This window comes from Manis javanica, chromosome 17 (genome assembly GCF_040802235.1).
Source record: "Manis javanica isolate MJ-LG chromosome 17, MJ_LKY, whole genome shotgun sequence".
In the NCBI taxonomy this organism is placed as follows: Eukaryota; Metazoa; Chordata; class Mammalia; order Pholidota; family Manidae; genus Manis; species Manis javanica.
Window position 1 is genome coordinate 13272461 of NC_133172.1, and position 23419 is coordinate 13295879.

At 52.1% G+C, this 23419-nt stretch overlaps 1 protein-coding gene across 4 annotated transcripts in view; it reads left to right on the top strand.

The window, feature by feature from the left end:
- Positions 1-23419, top strand: part of AKT2 (AKT serine/threonine kinase 2) — a 47546-nt gene that overhangs the window by 590 nt on the left and 23537 nt on the right. Inside the window, exons 1-2 of one of the 4 annotated variants that reach the window (XM_073226485.1) lie at positions 18163-18287; positions 18933-19062. The exons of 1 other annotated variant lie outside the window; for it this stretch is intronic. In XM_073226485.1, the coding sequence (XP_073082586.1) occupies positions 19017-19062 (46 nt within the window). In that variant the 5' untranslated portion in view covers positions 18163-18287; positions 18933-19016. Of the gene's footprint in view, positions 1-18162; positions 18288-18519; positions 18618-18932; positions 19063-23419 lie in introns of those variants that run through there. 2 more of the 4 variants (XM_073226484.1, XM_017649521.3) reach the window with 2 other exon arrangements.

Genomic DNA, 23419 nt, shown 5'->3' on the forward strand with positions numbered 1-23419 from the left:
CCATTCGGGGCTGCGGGAGTGGTTCCTATAGCGTGTTTAGAGATGGGGGCTTCTGGGGAGCGAGCTGTACCAAGTGTGGTCGGGGTTGCGCCGCCTGGGTTATACCACTGGGGTGCTTGGGGGAGCCGTCCTTAGGACGTAGAGCGGCGCTCTATCCTAGGAGGGCGGTAATGTTTGTAATCTCTGAGGGAGCGGGCTGGGGGTTGGACCAGGCCCAAGTGGGTGTTCAGCGGAGTATTCTGGGAGGGCTGTAATGCAGGGAGATGAGGAGGGGCTCCTGCCTCCTGTGATTGGTGGGTGGGGCTTGGAAGTTTACACTGGGCTGGAGTGAGGAGGATCGCTCTTTAGTGAATTTCCTAAGTGACTGGGGGGACCTGGTTGGTCACTGTGACTTCTGTCCACCCGTTTCGTGTTGTTATGAAAGGCAGAACCTTTTCATATTATTAAGCCTTACTTTTAAGGTGTGTAGGACACTTATGTGGCAAATTGGTTCTTTCAATGGAGTGTAGAGGGAGATACTATAGAAGCCACCGCCTGAGGTTTTCTGAGCTTTGGCTCCTTATTAGGGAGGGGAGGGCGTATGGAGCTTGGGTGTGAGGAGCTGTGCCCTGAACCTGCTCATTAAGACATGGGAGGAAGGAGTGTTTCTGGGACAACTCTCCCCCAGGGCAAGGTGGTCGGGGACGTCTTGATCCTTGGGATTCTGAGGACGCCCTTCCTCTCATTTGGAGGCCGCGTGGGCTTAGCAAGAGGCCAGAGTTGGAGTATTTAGGTCGTCCGTGGTTTGCTTTGCAACGTTGTCCACTCATAATTTTTCAGGGGAACATCGGGAGCTCAGTCCCAGCCTGACCTTGATTGGCAGTGGGTATGAAGGGGTCAGGCACCAACACAGACCACTGCAGGCCCCTGCATCCTAGCCTTGAGGCTTATGTGTCTCCCCAGTTAACAGTCTTATCATGTTTACACTCCCCACCAGGCAATAGCAGTTGGCCTATCCATTAGGCGGCAGTGAGGCTGAATGCTGTTTTCCCAGATGTTCCTCTGTATAGGCCAAGGGGACTTGGGCGGGAGTGCCCCGGCCCAGCCGGAACCCAGGGAGGAAGGCTGTTCTGAAGGACTTGGGCACCCCCCATGGGTCTCCTTTCTCACTGGTCACTGGGTAGGTACTTGGAGCAGCACTACCCCTCACACTACTAGATGTGAGACGGGCCACTGCCCCTGGTTCCCAGGCCCGCTTGTGACCTTGGCTTGCCCCATAACCTTTGCCCCAGGTCTGGAGTTCCTCAAGGACTGGCTGCAGTCCCTGATTGACCCAGCTAATTCCACCTGGGCTGGTGATGTGGTCAAAGGAGGCGGACAGTTGTTCCTGGTCCGCACCATCAGCCTCGAGGCTGACTGGCTTCCTTGGGTTGTGGTTCCTGGAGAGAACAGTCCCTGAGTCTCTGGGAAGCAGGCTGTGGTGGCTCTAGAATTTTTCTGTACCAAGGGTTTGTTCTTACGGCCTCCTCCTGCCATCTTTTAGAGGATTTGCCTGATGGGGTTAACACCAGCAAATAAAAACAATTATGTGATTGATGGCTGACATTTATTGAGCACATTCTGTGTGCCACAATTTGTTCAGGGTGCTTCATGTGGATTACTTTGCTGAATACTCACATCCTAGAGTTGAAGGTACTGTTGCACAGTCTGTTTTAGAGGAGGAGTTTTTATGCACATGACCTCATCTAAATCTCAAAACATTGCTCTGGGGTAGGTATGGTTATGCCCATTTTATAGTGAGCTAGGTGCAAGTGTGATACCTGTTTTACAGATGAGGAAACCAAGATACTTGCTGTGAAGTGAAATGATTTGCTGGAATCTCCCAGCTGGAAGTGGTACAGCTGGGATGTGAGCTTGGGCCCAGTTGGGTCTCAGAGTGAATCTCTCATCCGTGAGTCACTGGAACAGTGGTTTGGTCGCACCCAGAGGTAGATGTGGTGTTTCTGTCCACTTTGTGGAGTCAGAAATTGGGGCCCAGGAGGAATTGCTTTGCCCTAGGTCTATTGGACCCTAGAGGGCCAGGCTGGGGTTTGACTCCAGGTGGGCTTGCCCCTGGTGTCACACATACTTTGCTCACCAGGTCTGTAAGTTGTATGTAGTAGGTCTCTGTAACCTCAAAGCCCCTGCCAACTGCATCCTTGGGCATTTCCTTTCCCTTACCTTTGGAGTCTAGGGCTGCTGTGAGCTACTCTGCCAGCAGCCAGTCTTGCAGTTCTAGGCTTGCTCATGAAACCTGGTCTCTTCTCAAGAGTTGAGCGAGGCATCTTTTAACCTGGGGCAGTGTGTGTACTAGGAGCTGGGACAAAACAGGAGAGATTTGTAGCAGTGACACAGCTACCAGAGCAGCCAGGTGGAGGCCCTTGCACAGGATGGCGTATTGGGCATGTATGAAAATTCTGTTACTTTCATGTTCTGGCTGTGTGATGTATCCGAGAGCCACAGTGTTCATCTCTGTGCAGTGGGCTCAGAATGGTACCCACTTCAGGCTGTTGTGAGGATTAAATGAGTTAACCTACAAGAAGTTTCTAGACCATTGCCTGGCACTGTGTAAAATGATCAGTCGGCAGTTCTGAGGGCATCCCTTCCCCCCAGTTCTCTCAGGTTTCCTTGTGTCCAGACTCCCCACCTGGTCCAGCCAGGATCTAGGAATCGGTGTCCTGAAGTGATTCAGAGCACAGGGTTCAAATTCAGCCCTACCACTTGCTGACTATGTGACCTTGAGCAGATTTTCCAACCCATCTGAGCTCATTTTGTCATCTGCATCATGGGATGATGATAATTCCCAGCTGATAGGTTGTTGTGAAGGTTAAATGGGTTATCTGTGGAGAGCATATAACTGTGCTGACATAACAGTAAGTCTACAGTTACCATTACCTGTTCTCACTCTTTAAGAAGAGTGCCCACACAGGGTGAACCCTCAAGATAGCTTAGCTATCTCTATTTTCCAGGTGAGGAAACAAGAGGTTCTGGAGGAGTGGGTTGGTGGGGGCATAAAACCAAATAAAGACTGGCAAATGCAGCATCCAGGCCGATTCCCTCTCCCACCGGGAGCCCCTCCAATGTTGATATTTTAGCTCCTTTCCAGATGTTGGGCTCTGCTGAACCTCCATGTATGTGCTTTTGTTGAATCTCTGCCACAGCCCTAGGAGTAGCAGGAAGGGCCTTGACCCAGGTGAGAGTAGCCCTTTAGAAGGCTTTGAGGCAGAAGGGCGGTGGGAGCAGGCCAGGTCGCAGAGCTGGGAGTTGGGCTGAGCAGTGCAGAGCTGTTTTGCCTCATGGGCCTAGGTGGGAGGTGTGGATTTGACCTCAAAGACATTGAGGGCTCAGGAATGGTTTCATTTAGCTTCTGCCATTTATTGAGCACCTACTGTGTGCCTGGTATTGCTTCAGGTGCTGGGGATATAGTGGTGCACTTGACAAGCCCTACCCCCATGGAGGTGAGGGAGACAAACTCTAAGTGTGGTGAATAAACAAGGGGCAGGGAATCAAAATCAGGAGTGGTGGTGTGCTCCTACCTATGGGCTGTTGGAAGGCCTCGGAGCTGATCCAGAGAGACAGGTGACTTAGGAGAAGGAACAGCCCAGGGGCATGGGGGTACCCCAGGGCAAAAGTCGCAGGGAGGACCCAGCTTGGTGAGTTGTAGGGATGGCTGCAGAGGCCTCTGGCTAGGCAGGGTGGGCAGGGTGAGGGAGGGAGAGCATGGGAGGCGGCGCCAGGGCTGAAGGCAGGCAGGGCTCAGAGCCTCGTAGACAGACCACCGTGAGGAGCAGCTTGGTCACGTCAGCCTTAGGGTTTTACAAGGGGCCTTTGCTGTGGGAGAGCTTCACAGGCTTATGCCTGGGGTGGGGGTAGGTTTCTGAGCCCGGTAGTTTCATAGGCCTTCCACTTCCCCCTTGAGTAGAATCACTGCCTTAGAAACAGCACAGGCCCGATGGTCGCCTCCCTCCTCTGTGGTTTTCACACCGTGTTCCCCAGGGCCTGTGGCTGTTCCCTTTAGGGACAGATGGGGAGAGGCTCACTAGGCTGAATTTCTGTCTACCCTTCCCCAAACAGCTGGACTAATATCAAATAACAGTGCAGAACATAATTAATACCTGATAAAATCTGTACTTGCTTATTCTGCCTTCCACTCAGCTCATGTGCTGGAGGCCTGTGACATTCCTGGCACTGCTGTAGCACTTGGAAGATCAGGACTTGTGGGCCTACCTTCTAGGAGAGACAGGTGCCTACCTAGCAAACAAATCTGTGATAGGATATCGGGTCGTCATTGATGTTACGAAGGCAAAATGAATGGGGGTCGGGAAAGAGTGTGGGGATATTACTATGTTTTAGTTTGGGTGATCAGGGAGGTGGTCCTCACAGAGGCAGTGATGTGTAGGTAAGAACTGGAACAATGAGGCGCTTTGGAAGCCAAGGAGGAATCCGCTCTGCTTCCCACCTCGCAGTGGTGGGAACTGAGGCCTGGAGAGCCTCAGTAACCTGTGCTGGGTCACCATCCGGCAGTGTTGGAACAGGCTCTGAATTCTGGTAGTGTGGCTCCAGAGTCCCCCCAGGCCCAGGAAGGTGCTCGGTAATCGTGGGTGAGGGTGGCTTCTAATCCCACAGCTGAGCCTTAAACCTAAGGCAGCACAGTAAGCAGGAGCCTGGGTGTTGATCCTCCCAGGCCTCCTCTGGGCTGTCTTTCTGGAAGGAGTGGAGCCCATCAGAGCAAACCTCCTGGGGTCTCCAGAAATCCCTTGGGATGAGGGGCTGGGCAGGTATGTCCTTTGCAGTTGATCTTCAAGCCTCTGGAGGACCCAGGGACACCCCTCCCTGGGCCTGTCTTCCACTTCCCAAGTGCTCTCAGTGGAAGGCTTTCCAGCACCAGGCCTCTGGGCTGCATGGTGGGGTGGTTCCGTGGCAGGCTCCTCTGGACAACCAGCCAAGCAGCGAGAGGCCCAGCTCGGGGAGACAGCCCTGGGAGCAGGACCAGGAAGGAGGGATCCAGGGAACGGGCATGGGAGGGGCGGGAGTGGGTGGGAGCTCTGCGTGGTCCCCATGGGGGCAGGACCCACTGCCAACTTGGCACCCGCTGCAGGGCCTGGCTGTGCTGGGTGCATGAAGCAGGGATAGCAAGCCAAGGCGGCCGAGGGGAGATGCACGTCAGAGGTCCCTGAAGAAAGTTCCTTGAACCCAGCTATTCTGGCTAGGAAGCTCGTCCAAAGATGATGTTTCTAAGGGTGAGGCCAGAAATCCAAGCCTGCCTTGGTTTGCCACCTTGTGAGCCCTTTCTGAACAGGCCTGGGCAGCTGCTACTCCCCTGCCCCTGTCTTCAGCCCTTTCCAGCTTGGTTTCAAGGTCTTCATCGTCTGTTGGGTCATTGTATAGTGGTCCAGGCTGCCGGTGGCAACAGAGTGTGAACCCTGCTCATGGCTTCCTCCTTGGTTGTTGTGGAAGTGTGAGTGCCTCATTTCATCTCTTTGAGGTCCATTTTGCTCAACTGAAGTGGGAACATCCCTACTGAGTGGGGCTGTAGGAGGACTCAGGGAGCTAGTGTGTTAGAAGGTGCTGGGGACGGGCCTCCTGAGAAGGTGGGAGCTGCTGCTGGACATTGTCAGGCTGGGCACTGGAGAACAGAGATAAGGCTCTGGCTGCAGCTGGCCTGGGCAGCTTGGTGGGTAGAGAGTGTTTGTGCTTGGAGCCTTGGGAGGGGGTGGCAGGCCAATAAACCTGAGGCTCTTCCTGGGGAAGGCTCTGGACAGGAACATTAATCACATCCACTGCTGAGCCCCTGCTTGGCCAGGCACCGCTCTGAGCACACCATGTGTGTCAGCTGGGATGCACAGCAGCCTGTGAGGTGAGTAATAGTCACTCCCACTTTGTAGACGGGAAACTGAGGCACAGAAAGCTATGTAGAATGCTGTGTCGTTATTGAGGGCTAGCAGAGCAGCCTCTGTTTGCCGGGCACTGCTCCAGGGCTTCACATTCTTGCTCCACAGCTGAGGAGCTTGGCACAGTTCCATTTCACAGGTGATGAAACCAAGTACTAGGTGGATGATGGAACTTGTACAGAGTCAAAGTGTTGGTAGTTAGCAGACATGAAAATTGAATCCAGCTCTATCTGGGGTTGAGTCTGCCTGTTTAAGACTAGCTCTTTTGCCTCTGACCAGTGTCATGGTCCCTGTTTTTGGGGTCGTTACTGTTGTTCTAATGATCTTCTCTGCTTTCTCTTCTAGATAGAGCTGGTGCAAAGTAGGCCTCAGTTGTCCTGGGCATGACTGGATTAACTCCATTTGATGCTTGCTCAGGAGATGGGGTGCGGCCGCCTCTCTCCACCCCTAACACTGATGGAGCCCTGGCTGGGGAGGCTGGAGTAGGGAAGGGGTGAGGGTGGGAGGCACTCCCCTATCTGCCGCCTTGGGGTCTGATTCCTGAATGGCCTCTGGAGCTGGCCCTTGGCTGTTTTGGTTATTTGTGTATTCCATTCTTTCGCCAAATAATTTTATCAATTACCTACTATGTGCTGTGTATCGTTTTGGATGTCCTAGAGGAGGCAGAAAGGTAGCATTTGCCCTATGAGTGCCTGGTGTGGCTAAGGAGGGGTCAGATCTAGCTGGACCTGGTTGGCGGGGAGCTTGGGGAAGGCTCCTGAGGTGAGGCATTCTGACCGTGAAGTGAAAGCCAGAGGACAGGGCGAGGCAGGGTGCAGCATGGGCGAGGCTCTGAGGGGGGAGACCTTGATGTGCAGGCCACTGTGGCCGGAGCTGCGGGAGTGGTGGAGAGGGACGAGGAGGGTGGCAGGACCAAGGTCCAGTAGGCAGATCTGGGGTCCCCAAAGGCCATGCTTCTCAAACTTGTGTCCAAAGGCCTGGGCAGGGTGATGGGGTGGTGGCAGGTGTTGAGCATGTATTTTGGGGTAGAGTCTGTGAGTTGTCTGCTTTATTTAGCTGTGTGTTCTCAGTTAGATGATACTTTCAAAAAGTTAATATAGGCATGTCATAAATCATCCAGATGATTCCTTTTAACCAACTAGTGACAGTATTAATGTAGCTACTTCTGTAGCTCTGACTGAGGCAGTTAGCTGAGCCTTTGGACTTTGACTTTGTGTGACTGTTGCCTGTCTTCCAAAGCACCAGCCTCGTGCCCAGCTGTGCCTGGCATGGGACAGCGTATAGAATCCCCTGGCCCCATAGTGGCAAGGGCTGTATCACTGCCTTCTCCCCCAGGAGTTGATCCCAAATGTAGCCCTGTGTGCCAGCCTCACACACCCACCACCTGGTTCATTTGGGACCCTGAGGACCCACACTTCACAGATGGGGAAACTGAGGATGGGAAGAATTCAATGAGTACCCCAGGCCAGGCAGTTAGGATCCGGCAGAAGAGACTGGCTCACACCACCCCAGCCCTGAGCCTCTTCCACTTCCCTCTGCTCTTGCTCCTCAGAGACGGGGCCCCTCCCACACCCTGGCCAGTCGCCCACACCCAGGCGTCTCAGGGTCCCCACCATGACCCTGGATTGCCAAAATAAAAATCATCATTTGAAATAACATAAGCATGTGTTTGGTCAGGTTGGTAAATGAGATCCCATTCTGTAGCCAAGGATGCTGAGGTTCAGAGAAGTGATCTATGCAGCCTGAAAGTGGGAGTCTGGATTTGAGTTGATCGGGACTCCAGGGGTGGTATTGGACATCTGAAACCTTTCCAGTTTTCTAGGGAAGTGGCTCAGGCTTGGGAGCAGTGTTGTGGCGTCCCTTGGCCTGTGAGCATTGTGGTGCTCACCTTGCCCCAACCCCTGGCCTTCAGGCTCCTGGTGCTCCTTCAGAGGTTCGACCGAATTGCATCTCTGGTATGCTAGCCACTAGCTTTGTGTGGCTCTGTAAGTTTTAATTTAAGTGAAATAAAAGTAAAAAATCAGTTCTTTAGTTGCACTAGGCACAGTGGCCACATTTCCATCATTACGCACAGTTCTGTCAGCTACATCAGCCATGTCTTGTACTCAACCTGCTGTGTGATCTTGTGAACATAATTTATTCTCTTTGGGTCTGTTTCCTTTTCTAAAGAACGAACACACTAAGAACACCTATGACACAGGGTTACTGTGAGGGTTACTAGCAGTATAGGCCTGGCACACTGTGAGTGTTAGTAAACATTAGCCATGTTTAGGACCTGTCCTGTTGGAGCCTAGGTGCCCTAGGGATGAGATAGCGACTCGGGCCATCAGGCCCTACCTCAGAGCTCCTGGTGGGGCAGGCAGACATATGATGAGGTGGAACAGTGCCTGGGACGGAGGAACCCCTCAGCCAGAGGGGCCCTGCATGTGCGTGTGCATGTGTTTGTGTGTGTTGGGTTCAGCCCAGGTCTGCAGGGTGTGAGGGGTGGTAAGGGCGACTGGCCAGGGTGTGGGAGGGGCCCCGTCTCTGAGGAGCAAGAGCAGAGGGAAGTGGAAGAGGCTCAGGGCTGGGGTGGTGTGAGCCAGTCTCCTCTGCCGGATCCTAACTGCCTGGCCTGGGGTACTCATTGAATTCTTCCCATCCTCAGTTTCCCCATCTGTGAAGTGTGGGTCCTCAGGGTCCCAAATGAACCAGGTGGTGGGTGTGTGAGGCTGGCACACAGGGCTACATTTGGGATCAACTCCTGGGGGAGAAGGCAGTGATACAGCCCTTGCCACTATGGGGCCAGGGGATTCTATACGCTGTCCCTGCCTCAAGCCAACAGTTCCCCATCTTCTTCTGAGAAATAGCCACAGCCCTTATGGTGGCCTCCCAGGCCCTGCCCAGCCAGGGCCCCTTCTTCCTCTGTTCCCCACCTCCTGACTGTGTCTCATGCAGCCCACACCTCGGCCTGGGGTGTGCTCCCCGGTCTCCACATGGCTGCCTCATCTTTCAGGCTTCTGCTCAGATCTTACATCGCAGTGAGCCTATCTCTGATCCCCCTGTTTAAAATTAGAAACCCTCACCCCTTCCCACACAGTTTTCCATATGCCAGTTTTCTCCCTGACATTTGCCAACTTCTGATACACTGTATAACTTGCCTAATTATTTAACTCATTTATTATAATATCCGTCCACCCTCCCCAGCCCTGCCTCCCTGTCAGCTCCTCCAAGGCAGGAGTTCTGTTTTGGTCACTGCTGCCTTGCTGGTGACCAGGGAAGTGCTGATAGCCTGGATGCCATATCTGTGGGATGAATGAATGAATGCAGGATTTTTTTTGTTTTACCTTCACTTGGCAGAACCCTGACCTCAAAAGCTGTGGTTCTGTTCTGCCACCCCCACCCAGAATTAATGAAAGCTTTGGGCCTGGCCCTGTGCTGTGTGGGGCTGGAGACACAATGGGGACCAGGACAGACCCTGTCCCTGCCTTCTGAAGCTCCCAGTCCAGTGGGGGAGGCACCATCACCCAGGTAACTGTACAGGTGACTGAGCGCAGTAGAGGTAAGTGCCGCGAGGGAATGGGAAGGCTGGGTCCTGAGTTTCTGTGATGTGTTGTGGGGCAGGGGACAGTTAAGGCAGGTTTCCCTGAGGAAATGAAGATTTAACAGGTGAAGATGGGTGAGCAGTGTGCCAGGCAGGGGGTGAGCATGTGCAAAGGCCCTGGTGTGAACAGAGAGCAAGGAGTGTTCAAGGGACCAAGAGAAGGGGAAAGGCTGTGTATGTGGGGGTGTGCTAACCTACAAGGCTGGAGAACAGGCAGAGGCCTCCATGAGGGCTTTGGATGTGATAACCCCACAGAGGAGGGTCAGGGTCAGAGACCCCTTTAGGGTCTCCCTGGCTGTGGCACAGCACCCTTTATGTGTTTGGACCCTGCAGCCAGGCAGACACAAGTACTTGACATTGCTTTCTGTGGGTGCTGTAAGGCCTGGAGTGGCAGGGTGAGGGGGAAGGTGTGGGGTGGGGGTGGCAAGGAAGAGAAGGAAATCTGCTCTGGTGCTTTTCCCATCCCAGCATCTTCTGCAGCCGCCCACGTCTTCAGCCTGCCTCCAGTCCTACCTCCAAGTAGACAGATGGGGCGGTTGGGGAGTGTGTGGTGTTTAAAGCAAGAAAAGTATCTTTAATGCCTCGTTCTTACCAAGGAGGAAGAGTAGGTGTCACAGAAATGTGTAAGGTAGGAAGTGAAGGTTCCCAGGTCTGTGCTCACCAGAGGAAGTAATAGCACCTGATGGGTGTTGAGCAGTACCTCATAGTGTATTGAGCTCTATTTGAAGAGCTTTACATGGATTAATTAATTTCTTCAGTCTCTGCTCACATGTCACTTTCTTTGAGAAGCTTTCTAACCTCCCTGGACAAAAGTGCACCCCCCCGACTGCGCCGTACCCAGCCCTGTAGGTACGTACTATTATTATCTCTAATATATAGGTGAAGAAATTGAGGTGAGGAAAGGGGAAGTGATTTGCCCGAGGTCACAGCAAGTGGCGGGCTGAGGTTGAAACGCATTTGGTTCCCAAGGCCACCTTGACTCTTGCCCCCATTCTTCTGCGTCTGTTGGCTCTTTGGCACAATTCCTGCTGGGCGTGTGATGTTTCAGCATATACCTCCAGGTCCTCCAGTCTAAGACACTTTCCTTATGAGACCCATTGGTAGTGGCATAACTTTCTTGAAAAGGATGCTGTCCTGAAACATGTGTGGATTGTGACGTGCACATCTGTCTCAGTATTGTCAGCCTGTGAAAGGCAGCATGTGATATGGACCTGTTTGTTTCAGAAAAGGGATGGGTTGAATGTTCTGTTGTGCTGGAAGCACATCGAGGTTGCTGCCTGAGTGTAGGATGGCCACCTGGTGTCCTGATGGGTGGATAGACAATCCACAAGGCCAGGCGCCGTGCTGAGCCCTTCTCACACAGGAGCCTGTTAGGGCTGCGCTGCTGTCATCCCTGATGCACGGAGGAGACTTGGGGTGACTATAGAGTCAGGGAGCAGGGACCTGAAGCTAGGCCTGCCTAACTCCAAAGGCCGTGACATGCAGTGTGGTGGAGAAGACTGGCTGCCTGGGGTCCCGTCTGGCTCTGTATTTCCTGATGAGGTGATTGGGGCAAATCCTTTCACTTCTGTGACTTAGTTTCTTCAGTAAAACAGATTGGAAAAGTGCCTGCTGCGTAGAGCTGTTGTGAGGGTTGAGATCACGTGTGCAGAGCATGTAAGGGAGCCTTGCTCGTGGTTAGTGCTGTGTGCTTTCACTCCTTTGAGTACTGTCATCATCTGAACCATTATTCCAACGCCAGACCCTAGTGGCAAGCAGTTGGGCTGCTTCCAGGTTTCCCCTACTCCAGCAGTAACACCCTCAGAACCGCGGATCTCAACTAGGGGCTGGCTTTGCCCCCAGAGGATGCTTGGTAATGTCTGAAGACATTTTTGATAGTCTCAGCTTGGAGGAGGGCATGCTGTTGATTCTAGTAAGTAGAGACCAGGCATGCAGCTGACCTTCCTACTGATCACAGAACAGCCAAGGCAAGAACCGTCAGCCCAAATAACACTAGTGCTGAGGTTGAGAAACCCTGCTTTGGAACAATGTGCACTGGCGTAATAAGCATTTCTGCAGTAGAAATTCCTCCAAGGACAGGTGCATTTTACACTTTTATCAGTTTTGCTGAAGTGCCCTCACAAAACACAGGACCAGGTGCAGAGCTGTGGGTAGCCAGTGAGGGAGTCCTTCCTCTCTGCTCACCCCATGTGCCTCTTCTCCCAGATTTGCACAAGCGGATGCTGCCTGTCTAACAATAGGTTCTGGTTGTCTTTGAGTGTGTCCCCTAAGCAAGTCCTTCTCTGGGAGCTGTTGGTAAGGCACAGATAAGAGGACAGGCAACAGAGGCCCCTGGGGGGTTGCATTGTGAGGAAGGAGGCCCTTCCCCATGAATCCAGCTTCAGGAGACGCAGGCCCTGTACCTCCCCTCTGGGGTCCCATAGCCCATCTGTGCCATCTGGCATTGAAACCAGGTCAGGGAGAGGCAAGAGAAGAAGGACTTGACGAGTGGCAAGGATAGGAATTTAACCTACTTTGAGCCTGTTCTGGGCACAGGCTTCACTCTGTACACATTCACTCCACAAACATTTATTAAATAAGTACCCAGTGTATACCCAGCACCATGCAAGGCTCTGAGGATCCTTAGCAGTGCCCAAGACAGGTATGAGCCCCTCTTCCCCATGCTGAGATCACTGTGGGAAGAGGTCAACAGGAAACTGATAGACAAGTAACCGTGTACAATCATGTCTGTGATGGTAAGCACCTATGGAGAAAAATAGAGGATTTGGGGAAGTAGCAGGGTGCACTTTTGTGCAGGGAGATTAGGAAGCTTCTGAAAGAAAGTGACATGTGAGCAGAGACTGGAGAAAGTGGAGTGGGACCCCAAGGATATCTGGGAAGAGAGCGTTCCCAACTGAAGGGGCAGCTTGTGCAAGGGCCCTGAGGTGGGGGTGTGCCAGCATGTTGGAGGAGCCACAGTAAAGGGGGGCCGGTGCAGACCTCATTAGGGTCCTGAGGCTCCTGTAAGGACTCTGGCTTTTCCTCTGGGTGACATGGGGACCCTGGAGCATTTGAGTAAGGAAGGGGTGGGCTGTGACTCAAGTGGGCACAGGGTCCTAGAGTATAGGAGGGGTAAGAAGCACTAGAGCTCATCCAGGCCTCACACACTCCCTTGAGCAGCAGAAACCACATGACCCTAATTATACAGATGAGGAAACAAGTTGGAAAGACCTTTCCCAGACCCAGTCCCTTCTCAAGGCCAGCTAGGATGAGGCAGTCATTCAAGGGCCTCTCCACGTTGGGTCATGCGTTGTTCCTTAAATTGCCTCTCATGGATCTGACCTGGCACTATGAGGTGAAGCTTCTGAAGGAGCTACAGTTTGGAAAGCATTGAGAAATAAGGCTGGAGAGGCAGGCAGGTGGAAATAAAAATGTGTTAAAGACTTCTTAATGTAACTTATTGTAGAGTATTTGAGATGTAATGATAAGAGTAAGTCAGTGATGCAGGTTAAAAAATAACCTACCAGTGCAGGCAGAGCTCCCTTAGGGACCCCTGTCCAGTTACCTCCCTGCTCCCTGCTCAGCTGACCGTTGAGTGCAAGGGTTTTCATTCCCATTCAGCTTTCTCCTGTGCAGAGTTAAACGGTACCCCCAAAACTCCAGCCTGCCCTTCTTTTCCTGCGGGGCTGTAAGTGTGCCACCCTGCTCCATCCTGGGGTGCCTGTCCCTCCTCCAGAGGGATCATTGTACAGATGGGGACACTGTTGTGCTCAGAGGTTGTCCCTTGCCACAGCCACATAGCCAAGAAGCAGCAGAGCCCAGGGTTGAAATTCAGGTCCTCTGGGCCCTGGATTCCTCCTACTTACTGATGACTGGCCCTGTTGAGTGGAAAACCCAGGCAGGCCAGTCTTGGGTCGGGGAGCCTAGATGCCAGGAGGCCCGATTTTGGTTCTCCTGTATCCTGTGGCTCCCAAATCTAGGTTTGTTTTTATAGTTGCTTCCTTTGTCATAAAATACAGAAAAATATGTTAAATCCATTTTGCACAGTACACTATATGATAACTGTAGAGCAAAGCCCTCTCTAATCACGATGAAAACTGTCAGCTCCCAGATTCCCCAACCCCGTTACTACCGAGTCTAACCCATCTCCTGACTTTTGGCTATTTGTTTCCTTGATTTTCTGTAGTTTTCCAAGCAAGCATCCCTGCCTGTTCTGACTGTGCTGTGCGTGGACTCCTATTTGATGTGTTATTTTGTGTCTGGCTTTGTCCGCTCAGCCTAATGTTCATACATGTCATCCCTGTCCCATGTCTCAGTAGTTTGCTCCTTTTTGTTGCTGAGGAGTGTTCCGCTGGATAAATTTGCTTCAGTTTGTCTACCCATTCTCCTGTGGGTGGGCACCTGGTCTGTTTCCAGTTTGGAGTTACTGTGAGTTCTGCTGCTGGAGCAGTTCACATATCCCGGTACACACACACGTGCGTGTGGAGGCTGTCGGAGGCTCTGAGGGGTAGGCATATATTAAATTTTTATTAATTTTTATTTTTTTGGTATCATCAATATACATTTACATGAACACCATTGTTGTTACTTGACTCCCCCCATCATCAAATCCCCCCCCCCACATACCCTATTACAGTCACTGTCCATCAGCATAGTAAGATGCTATGGAGTCACTACTTGTCTTCTCTGTGCTATACTGCCTTCCCTGTCCTCCCCCATGCACATTATGTGTGCTAATCATAATGCCCCCTTTCCCCCTTATCCCTCCCTTCCCACCTATCCTCCCCAGTCCCTTTCCCTTTGGTCACTGTTAGCCCATTCTTGGGGTCTGTGAGTCTGCTGCTGTTTTGTTCCTTCAGTTTTTGCTTTGTTGCTACACTCCGCAGATGAGTGAAATCATTGGGTACTTGTCTTTCTCCACCTGGCTTATTTCACTGAGCATAATACCCTCTAGCTCTATCCATGCTGTTGCAAATGGTAGGATTTGTTTTCTTCTTATGACTGAATAATATTCCATTGTATATGTATCACATCTTCTTTATCCATTCATCTACTGATGGACACTTAGGTTGCTTCCATTTCTTGGCTATTGTAAATAGTGCTGCGATAAACATAGGGGTGCATATGTCTTTTTCAAACTGGGCTGTTGCATTTTTAGGGTAAATTCCTAGTAGTGGAATTCCTGAGTCAAATGGTATTTCTATTTTGAGTTTTTTGAGGAACCTCCATACTGCTTTCCACAATGGTTAAACTAATTTACATTCCCACCAGCAGTGTAGGAGGGTTCCCTGTTCTCCACATCCTCGTCAACATTTGTTGTTGTTTGTCTTTTGGATGTTGGCCATCCTAACTGGTGTGAGGTGATATCTCATTGTGGTTTTAATTTGCATTTCTCTGATGATTAGGGATGTGGAGCATCTTTTCCTGTACCTGTTGGCCATCTGAATTTCTTCTTGGGAGAAGTGTCTGTTCCGCTTCTCTGCCTATTTTTTAATTGTTGTTGTTGAGGTGCATGAGCTCTTTGTATATTTTGGATGTCAGCCCCTTATCAGATATGTCATTTATGAATATATTCTCCCATACTGTAGGATGTCTTTTTGTTCTATTGATGGTGTCCTTTGCTGTACAGAAGCTTTTTAGTTTGATATAGTCCCACTTGTTCATTTTTGCTTTTGTTTCCCTTCATATATTGAATTTTAATTCTCACTGCCAAACAGTTTTCCACAGTAGTTGAGCTGTTTTACCCTCCCACCAGGAGCAGTAAGTTGAAAATTTTGTCAGTGCTTGGCATTATTAGTTGTTAAAATTTTAGCTATCCTGGCAGGTGGTTTTAATTTACATTTCTCTGTAAATAATGAGATTGTGTGGGCTCACTGGTTGTGGGGTGTCCCATCCTGTGAGGTACCCTTGCTCTTTTCACCTTGCCTTCCAGGTGGCTCACCTGTAGCCTCAGCTCTGGCCCAGGCCTGCAGCAGACTCAGGCCCTGACACCTTGGGAAGCAACAGGTGGGGACGGAGCTGTGCAAGCCCTGCCTGCCGTGGGGCCTGCTGCGTGCAGGCAGGCAGCCAGGGCAGGCCCCTGCGTGCTGATGCTGGCTTCCCGAGGCTGCTCTCTGTCCTCATGCCTGGGCGTCCTCCATCAGCACCTCCCCGGGGAGCAGGCTGTCCTCTTGGCTTTGGTGCCTGGTGTTTCATCATCTCAGGACTGCGTCACAGACGCCTCAGCTGAGGCGCCACCCTCAGTGGGAGGACAGGATGGGATCCAGGCAGGACACAGGGGATCTTCCAGTTCCTCCCCTGCCCTCACCCAGGCTGCTGCTGGCTGCTTAGCTGCTGAAATGAGAATGTAAAAAGTAGCTCTGGCGTGACAAGCAGCGGCCAGGGCCTCTACCACCACTCAGCTGGGGAGCCCCAGGTAAACATGTCCCCTCTCGGAGCCTCTGCCCTCCCCTGAGCATGGTCACAACCCCTCTGCTGGGGTGGATGGAAACACTCAGGAGCACCTCCGAGAGAGTGCCAGCCCCTGCTCTGGGCCACCCAGCTGGCAGTGACTCTTGGACTCTGCAACCCTGACCATTTGTTGCCCCACCTGGTTGCCTTTGCTTTCTCTTCTGATCACGGTAGCCACGTGTTTGGGTGTTCACTGGAGGCCAGGCAGTAGGCTGAGCCTCCACACACCCTGGGTACTTTAGTGCTGCTGAGCCCTGGTGCTGCAGAGTCACGAGGTGAAGTTGCCAGGCTGGAGAGGGAAGAGGAGAGCCGAGATTGGGCCCCTGTCCTTTCCTCCCACGTCTGCCCTTCCTTTGGACTCCCGAGTTCTCCATCCCAGCCCTTTGGAACTATTCTGAACTGAGCTGGTTCTGGGGAAAATGTGGTGGTGGCCTGTGTTGGGGGAGGAATTCCTTAACACCCCACCACAGCCACCAGGCCCTAAGTGTTCTCCTTGCCCACCTCTCCTGGCTCCTTACCCTGGAGCCACACTGGCCCTTGGCAGCACACACTTACCAAGCTCCTTTCTGCTTCAGGGGCTTTGCACTTTCTATTCCCCTGCCTGAAAGTCTTTTCCCTACATGTCAGCATGGCTCACTCCCTGCTCCCATGTCCCCTGTACCACATGGCAGCCATAGCACCCAGGCTCCCCACCATCCTTCTCCCTTGTTTTTTTTTTTTCTCAGCACCTTCCCACCACCTGACATTGTTGTATGTGTATCTGTTCACTGTCTGTCTCCCCACCAGAATGTGAAGGCATGGGTTCTGTCTTAGTGACAGTTTTGGTCTTCGGCACCCAGGACAGTGTCTGGGAGCTTAAGATACTTTCAAAGAAGATTGGTGCATGAATAGACGCTGGAAATGTTTCCAGGGCCGTGTCTGGTTCTGGGATGGGGATCTATTGGAGAGACTTGGGTTCAGTCATGGTGTACTCAACAGATACCCAGACACTGTGCTGGTCCACTGAATTAGCACTTAGAGGTGTGGGGAGTTTTGGGCCACGTAGGCGCATGGAGAGCACCCAGTGCAGCCTCTAAGGAGGCTTCCTGGAGGAGGCATGGGTTCAGCTGAGACTTCAAGGAGAAAGGAGGACCCACAGAAGGTACAGGGGACAGAGGCCAGAGGGAACGGCCTGAGTGACAGAAGGTTGGCAGAGAGTAGGGGTTGGAGGAGGAGGGGCTGGAGAGACGGTCATTAGTCTTTATTGAGGACTTTTCTAGGTGTCTCTTGGCTCCTGTGGGAAGGACTTTGTTCTGAGCACAGTAGGGAGCCATGGAAGTCTTTTGAACGGAAGAGGCAGGGTGATATTTAGGTGGAGTATGGAGGTTGAGAGCCCAGGGAGGGGAGAGGAGGTAGGGGCAACTGGGAAGTATGTGGAGTGAAGGTCAGTAGAGGTCAGGACCTGAAGGGCCTTGAAGTCCAAGCCAAGGAGCTTGGCCCTTTCCCGACGCCGGTGGTACTCCGGTGGGGGGGGGGGGGTTTGAGTAGGGGGAAGCCAGGTCGGATTTAAGGGTTCCTCTAGCTGCTGAATGGGGAACAAATTTAATTGATGGGGAGTGGAGTAGGGGTGTCCAGGGACCCTCATGGAAGAGGACAGCACTGGCCCTGAGCCAGTGAGCCAGGCCTTGGGGAGGCAAGGGTGGAGAAACTGGTCACACTGAGGTTGAGGCATGAACTGCTGGGTATTTAGGATTGAGGGTCAGGTGATCCTGGGCGTTCAGCCCATGGGGCATAAGACCCTCGGGGGCAGTCCTGCCTGTGGGGGCAGCTCCCATTGCTGCTCCTGGCCTTGCCTTTGCAGCTCTGAGTCCCGAATGTGATTTCTCACCGCACAGTCTACTTCCCCGGCACTGTCCGTCTTGTCTTTCCTCTCGTTTCCTCCCACTTACCTCCCTTCCCTGCCCAGTGCCTGGGCAGCATGCCATCATCATATGCCAGGCAGTAGTGTGTCCGGCCTACTAGCTCCCCTGAGGCATGAAAGAAAGCTGATGCCCACGGTGTCCCTAGAGCCAGCTGCCACTTCTCTGGGGGCCTCTGCACCTCCTGACCTGCTGTTCGCAAATAACCCCCGGCTGGGCAAGGCAAAAGGCGCCTTGGGCTCCGTGGCCCCTGTCCAGGACTGCGGCTCCAGGTAGGGGCCCAGCTGGCGGCTGCCTCCTGCCCTTCTCTCCTCCTCCCGGGAACCTGAGACGGAGCAGCAGCCTCGGCGTCCATCAGTCTGTTGGCTGCTAGTCCTGAGGACAGAAGCAGAGGTCTCAGGGAAGGGACCAGGGCTTTGGTTGAGCCCCCGGGACTGGCTCTCTTAGACCCAGATGAGTGCCTACAGAGTAGGTTGCTGTCTTGTTCAGGATCCGGACTGCCTGAGGACCCTTCTTCCGCAGCCATCTTGTGGGACTGAGGCTGAGGGGGTGACCTGGGGCAGCCTGGTCCGGGAGGGTGTGGGCACCTAGTTTGCTAAGTGTGGTAGGTTGGAAAAGAGCGTGTGCGTGTGTGTGTGTGTTTATTGGGGGGTGGCAGGCAAATGCTGGTGGCTTTGAGCACTCCCTCAGGTGCCTAGGGCTGTCTGATTCATCCCAGGTTACCTCAGCACTGGGGCATGGGAGTGATGCAGGGGCGGGGCCACAGCACCCTTTCCTCCAGCCCTGTCAGGAGTAAAGGTGGGTGAAGGGGCCGCCTCTCCTGGGCATGGCCTGTGCGTAGGCCAGGGAGCTCTGCTCCTGCTGGAGCAGGGCTCTGAGGGCAGGATCATGCCCCTCCCCTCCCCTGCCCCCCGCCAGATTCGGGTCCCTGGGGACATGGCCACATCTCCCCCCTCAGACTGGGCCCTCTGGGCAGGGCTCCCCACCCTCACTGGCTCCACCCTGCACACCGCAGGCACAGCAGCTCACGGGGCCTCAGAGCCTGGTTGTTCTGAGGGACAGGGCTGGGGCTGAACCCCCTCGCACTCTGACGGTGCCTCTCTTGTCTTGCAGACTGTGCTCTGTCCACTGCACCTCCTGCATGTCCTGCTGCCCTGAGCTGTCCCAAGCTAGGTGACAGCGTGTCACACTGCCACCATGAACGAGGTGTCTGTCATCAAAGAAGGCTGGCTACATAAGCGCGGTAAGGGGCTGCTTTTACCTGCTAGGTTACATGTCTCCCCTCCACCCCAGCTCTCTCCCTGGTGGCTGGTGCCCTGAGAGGCAGAGGTGCAGGGTCTTCACAGCCCAAGGAGCCAGCCTTCTGAGCCCCACCTGCTTGTCCCAGGCTTGCAGCTCCTTACGAGCCCATTTTATGGAATACTATAGCAGCAGTCTGGGGAGCCGTGGATCTGCCTGGGTTTAAACCTCCAGGCCTAGCTGGACACCCTGCATGAGCTCCTAGCCTAGGCCTCGAGTTCTGCCTCTGCGTTAGTGATCTCATTCATAGCCTTGTTTTATAGATGAAGAAACTGAGGCTCAGAGAGGGTAAGTCACAACTTGGTGTGAGGTGTTATCAACATTTCATTCATTTGGCAAATATCATCGATGTGTGTGGTATGCCAGGCCATCCTGGGCCTGGGGAACCATGGTGCCCTCATGGAGGTTCTGTTGGGTTGGGACAAACAATAAACATGGGGTTGCAACAAACAATAAGCAGGTAATCAGACATAGGATGTCAGGTGGTCATAAGCACTATTGTGAAAAGTAGGAACTCTGAGTGGGAGGCTGCCAGGGGAAGCCACTCAGCGGAGGTGCCAGTGAACAGAGGCCTGGAGAGGGTGAGGAAGTGGGCTACAAACAGCAGGGCAAGGGTGTCCCAGGGACTGGAACAGCAAGGACAAGGTGGGAATGGGTCTGGAAAAGCGGGCTGGCTAGTGTGGCTGGGCAGAATGAGTGAGGGCAAGTAGGAGGAGGTAAGCAGACCAGTGATGTGGCTTCAAGCCATGTTGGGCCCTGGAGGCCATGGAAGGGACCTTGGCTTTAACTCTGTGCATTCAGAGCCCAGGATGTTCTGAGCCCCCCGGGTGTTACCTGATTTGGGCAACTGAAGGCCAAGAAATTAAGTCATGTGCAGAGAAGAGAACCCAGGGTCCCTGTCCCCAGGGTTGTGCATGCAGCTGGGGAGAAGCACGTGCTGAGGGGCAGCTCGTCCAGGCACAAGAGTGAAGGTGGCAGACTGCCCTGGCCTCCGTGGACCTTCTCCTGGGGAGGAGGGATGCCAAGCCTGGTGGAAGCTGCTCTCTGCACTGTCAGTCATCCACGGAGCAAACATTTATTGAGCAGCTACTGTTTTCCATGCGCTGGGGGTTCAGCAGTGAACCAAACAAGCAAAAAAACCCCATTTAGTGGGGAGGGTGGGCGGCACCCAAGGCAATAAGTGTGTCCCGTGGTGGAGAGGGCCATGGAGAAAAATTGAGCAATGTAAGGAGGAGGGCGTGTGGGCTGGGAGGTCCTCACTGAGAAGGGGGCATTTGAATAAAGATCTGGAGAAGGCCAGGGAGTGAGACTCATGGCCAACTGGGGCAAGAGCGCGCTGCAGAGGGGCCAGCCCCTGACTCCGGGGAGGGCAGTGGGCTGGGCATGTCTGAAGAGGGCAAGGAGGCTGAGGGGGCAGTGCTACAGGACCCAGGAGAGGCGCCCACTGCCCTGCCCTGTTGCAGTCCACAGACATGGAGCAGGGACAGAGGACGGAGGTAACTCCCCAGGGCCAGGCCTCTGCCGTCAGGTTGAGCAAGGGAGACTCGTTTCCTTACTCCCTTCCCAGGCAGGGCTGGCATTTGTGGCACATCCCTCCCAAGACTGGGCCCCGAGTTTGGGGTTGCTGATGGAGCTTTCTGAGCTTTGGCAGGGCCAAGGTTCTCCGAGCCTTGGTTTCACATCTGTAAAATCGCCTCTGATGTTCACTCCATGAAAGCAGAGATTATCTGGCTTGTTCACTGTGGTATCTCCAGTGCCTAGGAAAGTGCTTGGCATTGATAAGTGCTTGATAACTCTAGAATGGGTGGTTGGGGTTGTGTGTGGGGTGGTGCGAGTGTGTTAGTGTATACCAGGTTCAGGCTTCTGCATTCCCACAGCCGTTGGCTCGCTGAGCTGGGCAGGGCTGGACTGTGAGGTGCTGTGCCCCAGAGGTGGGTGAATTATTGCCAAGGTGGGAGTCTGTCTCTGGTCTAGGGCTGCTAATGGCAGCAAATGGGTCTTAGTTGTCTCCACTCGTACTAAGGGGGTCAGATTAGCTGCTGGGGAGGCCGAGCTAGGGCGCACCTGCCTTGGGTTTGTACTGTACACGCACAAGTACATACATGTCTCATTCCTGCACCTCCTGGTGTCCATCATTCTGAGCAGAAGTGGGCATGGCAACGTGGGCCCTGCCGACTGCTGCTTTTTTGGCACCTGTGCCATCCCATCCCAACCCCACCCTGGCAATTAAAATAACAGCAGCCCCAGTTTACTGTGCCCACTCTGTTCCAGACATGGGGCTCTGCTCTGGACAAGTCCGATTTCATTGCATTTCCATAACTGTCCTGTGGGGCAGCCACCATTTTACAGACCTGGAAGCTGAGGCTCCTCAGGGGGACTGACTTGCCGAAGGTTTCCGTGAGGAGATGGTGGAGCTGAGGTTAGGACTCAGCCCCTCTGGCTCCCGAACTTGTGCTCTCAAGGCCTGACTCACGTGCTGCCTCTTGCTCAGCAAGGTCTGCAAAATAGCACAACTGTGAGAGTCACTCATGCCATTTGCCCTTCTCCTTTCTGACACAGCCTCAGTGCATCCTGTGCCAGGCCCCATCTGTCAGCTTAGAAGCAGACAGTGAAATGGTCAAGAGTGAAGATTCGGGATAGAGTAAACTTCAGTGCCAATCTTAGCTTTCCCAGTTAACAGCTGTGAGCCTCGGGCAAGTAATGGAACCTCTCTGTGCCCCCAGTTACCTCATCTGTAAAATGGGTTTGTTGTGAGGATGTTTTCCCTTTTTTTCTAAGTTTCTTTTTTTCTCCTAGCTTGTTACTGATCTATAAAACACCACAGGTAAGCTCCTGGATCATAGGCTCACCTCTGAACCAATGTCTAGATCAAGAAAAAAGAACAAGTCAGCCCCCAGAAGTTCCCCCACCCCCGCAAGCAGTAACTACTCTCCTGACTTCCAATAGCATAAGTGATAGAGTTTTGATGTAGTGATATAGGTGAAATTGTTTTGTTTTGCTTTTTTAAAATTGGGGTGAAATTTACATAACACAGAGTTAAACATGTTAGAGTGTACAGTTCATTGGGCTTGAGTACTTTTACAGTGCATGTACATATATATGTACATATAATTTGGGTTATATATTCTATATTTATAACCTATAGTGTATTTTATATTTAACTTTTTGAGGAAGCACCATCTTTTCCACAGGGCTGCACCATTGTACATTGCCCCCAGCAATTCCCACAAGAGTTTCAGTTTCTCTACATCCTCAGCAACGCTTGCTCTTTCTCTCTTTTTTTAAATTACTGCCACCTTAGTGGGTTTGAAGTGCTATCTTATCGTGGTTTTGATTTGCATTTTCCCAATGGCTAATGATGTTGGGCATCTTTTCAAGTGCTTGTTGGCCATTTATATATCTTTGGGAAAATGTCTATTCCAGAATTTGCCTGTTTTTTATTCCAGCTGTTTGTCTTTTTATTGAGTTGTAAGAGTTGTTTAAATAGATATTAGACCCTTATCAGGTATATGATTTGCAGATACTTTCACCTGTCCCATTGGTTCTCTATTTGAGAGAACATCCTTTGCACAAGTTTTTAATTTTAATGAGTACATGTTATTTTGTTCTTTTGTTGCTGGCACTTTTGGTGTCATATCTAAAAATCCAGTGCCAAATCCCAGGTCATGAAGATTTATCCAGTGTATTCTAAGAGTTTTATCATTTTAGCTCTTCTGTTTAAGTAGATCCATATTGAGTTAACTGTTGTATATAGTGCAGGGTGTGAGGTTGGAGTCCAGCTCTATACTTCTGCGTGTTGTCTCAGCACGTTGAAGAGACTGTTCGTTCCCCACTGAATGGTCTTGGCACTACTGTTGAAAATCTATAGACTATAGGTGGGTGGGTTTATTTTTTTGACTTGGTTCTATTCCATTGGTCAGTATGTCTGTCCTTATGTCAGGCTGATTTGATTACTGAGCTCTCCAGTAAGTTTTTAAATGAGCAAGTGTGAATCACTTTAGTTCTTTTTTTTTTTTCCCAATATTGTTTTGGCTGTTTGGGACCCCTTGCCATATGAATTAGAATTCCATGTAAATTTGAGGATTGACTTTTTCATTTCTGCAAAAAAAGGCTGCTGGGATTTTGATAGATGATATGTTTGAATCTGTAGGTCATTTTGGGAAATACTGCCATGTTGACAATATCAAGTCTTCCCATCATGAGCACAGAATGTCTTTGTATTTATATAGGTCGTTGATTTCTTTCAGCAGTGTTGTGTAGTTTTTAGTGTATAAATCTTTTGGAGTTCTTTTCTTCATTTC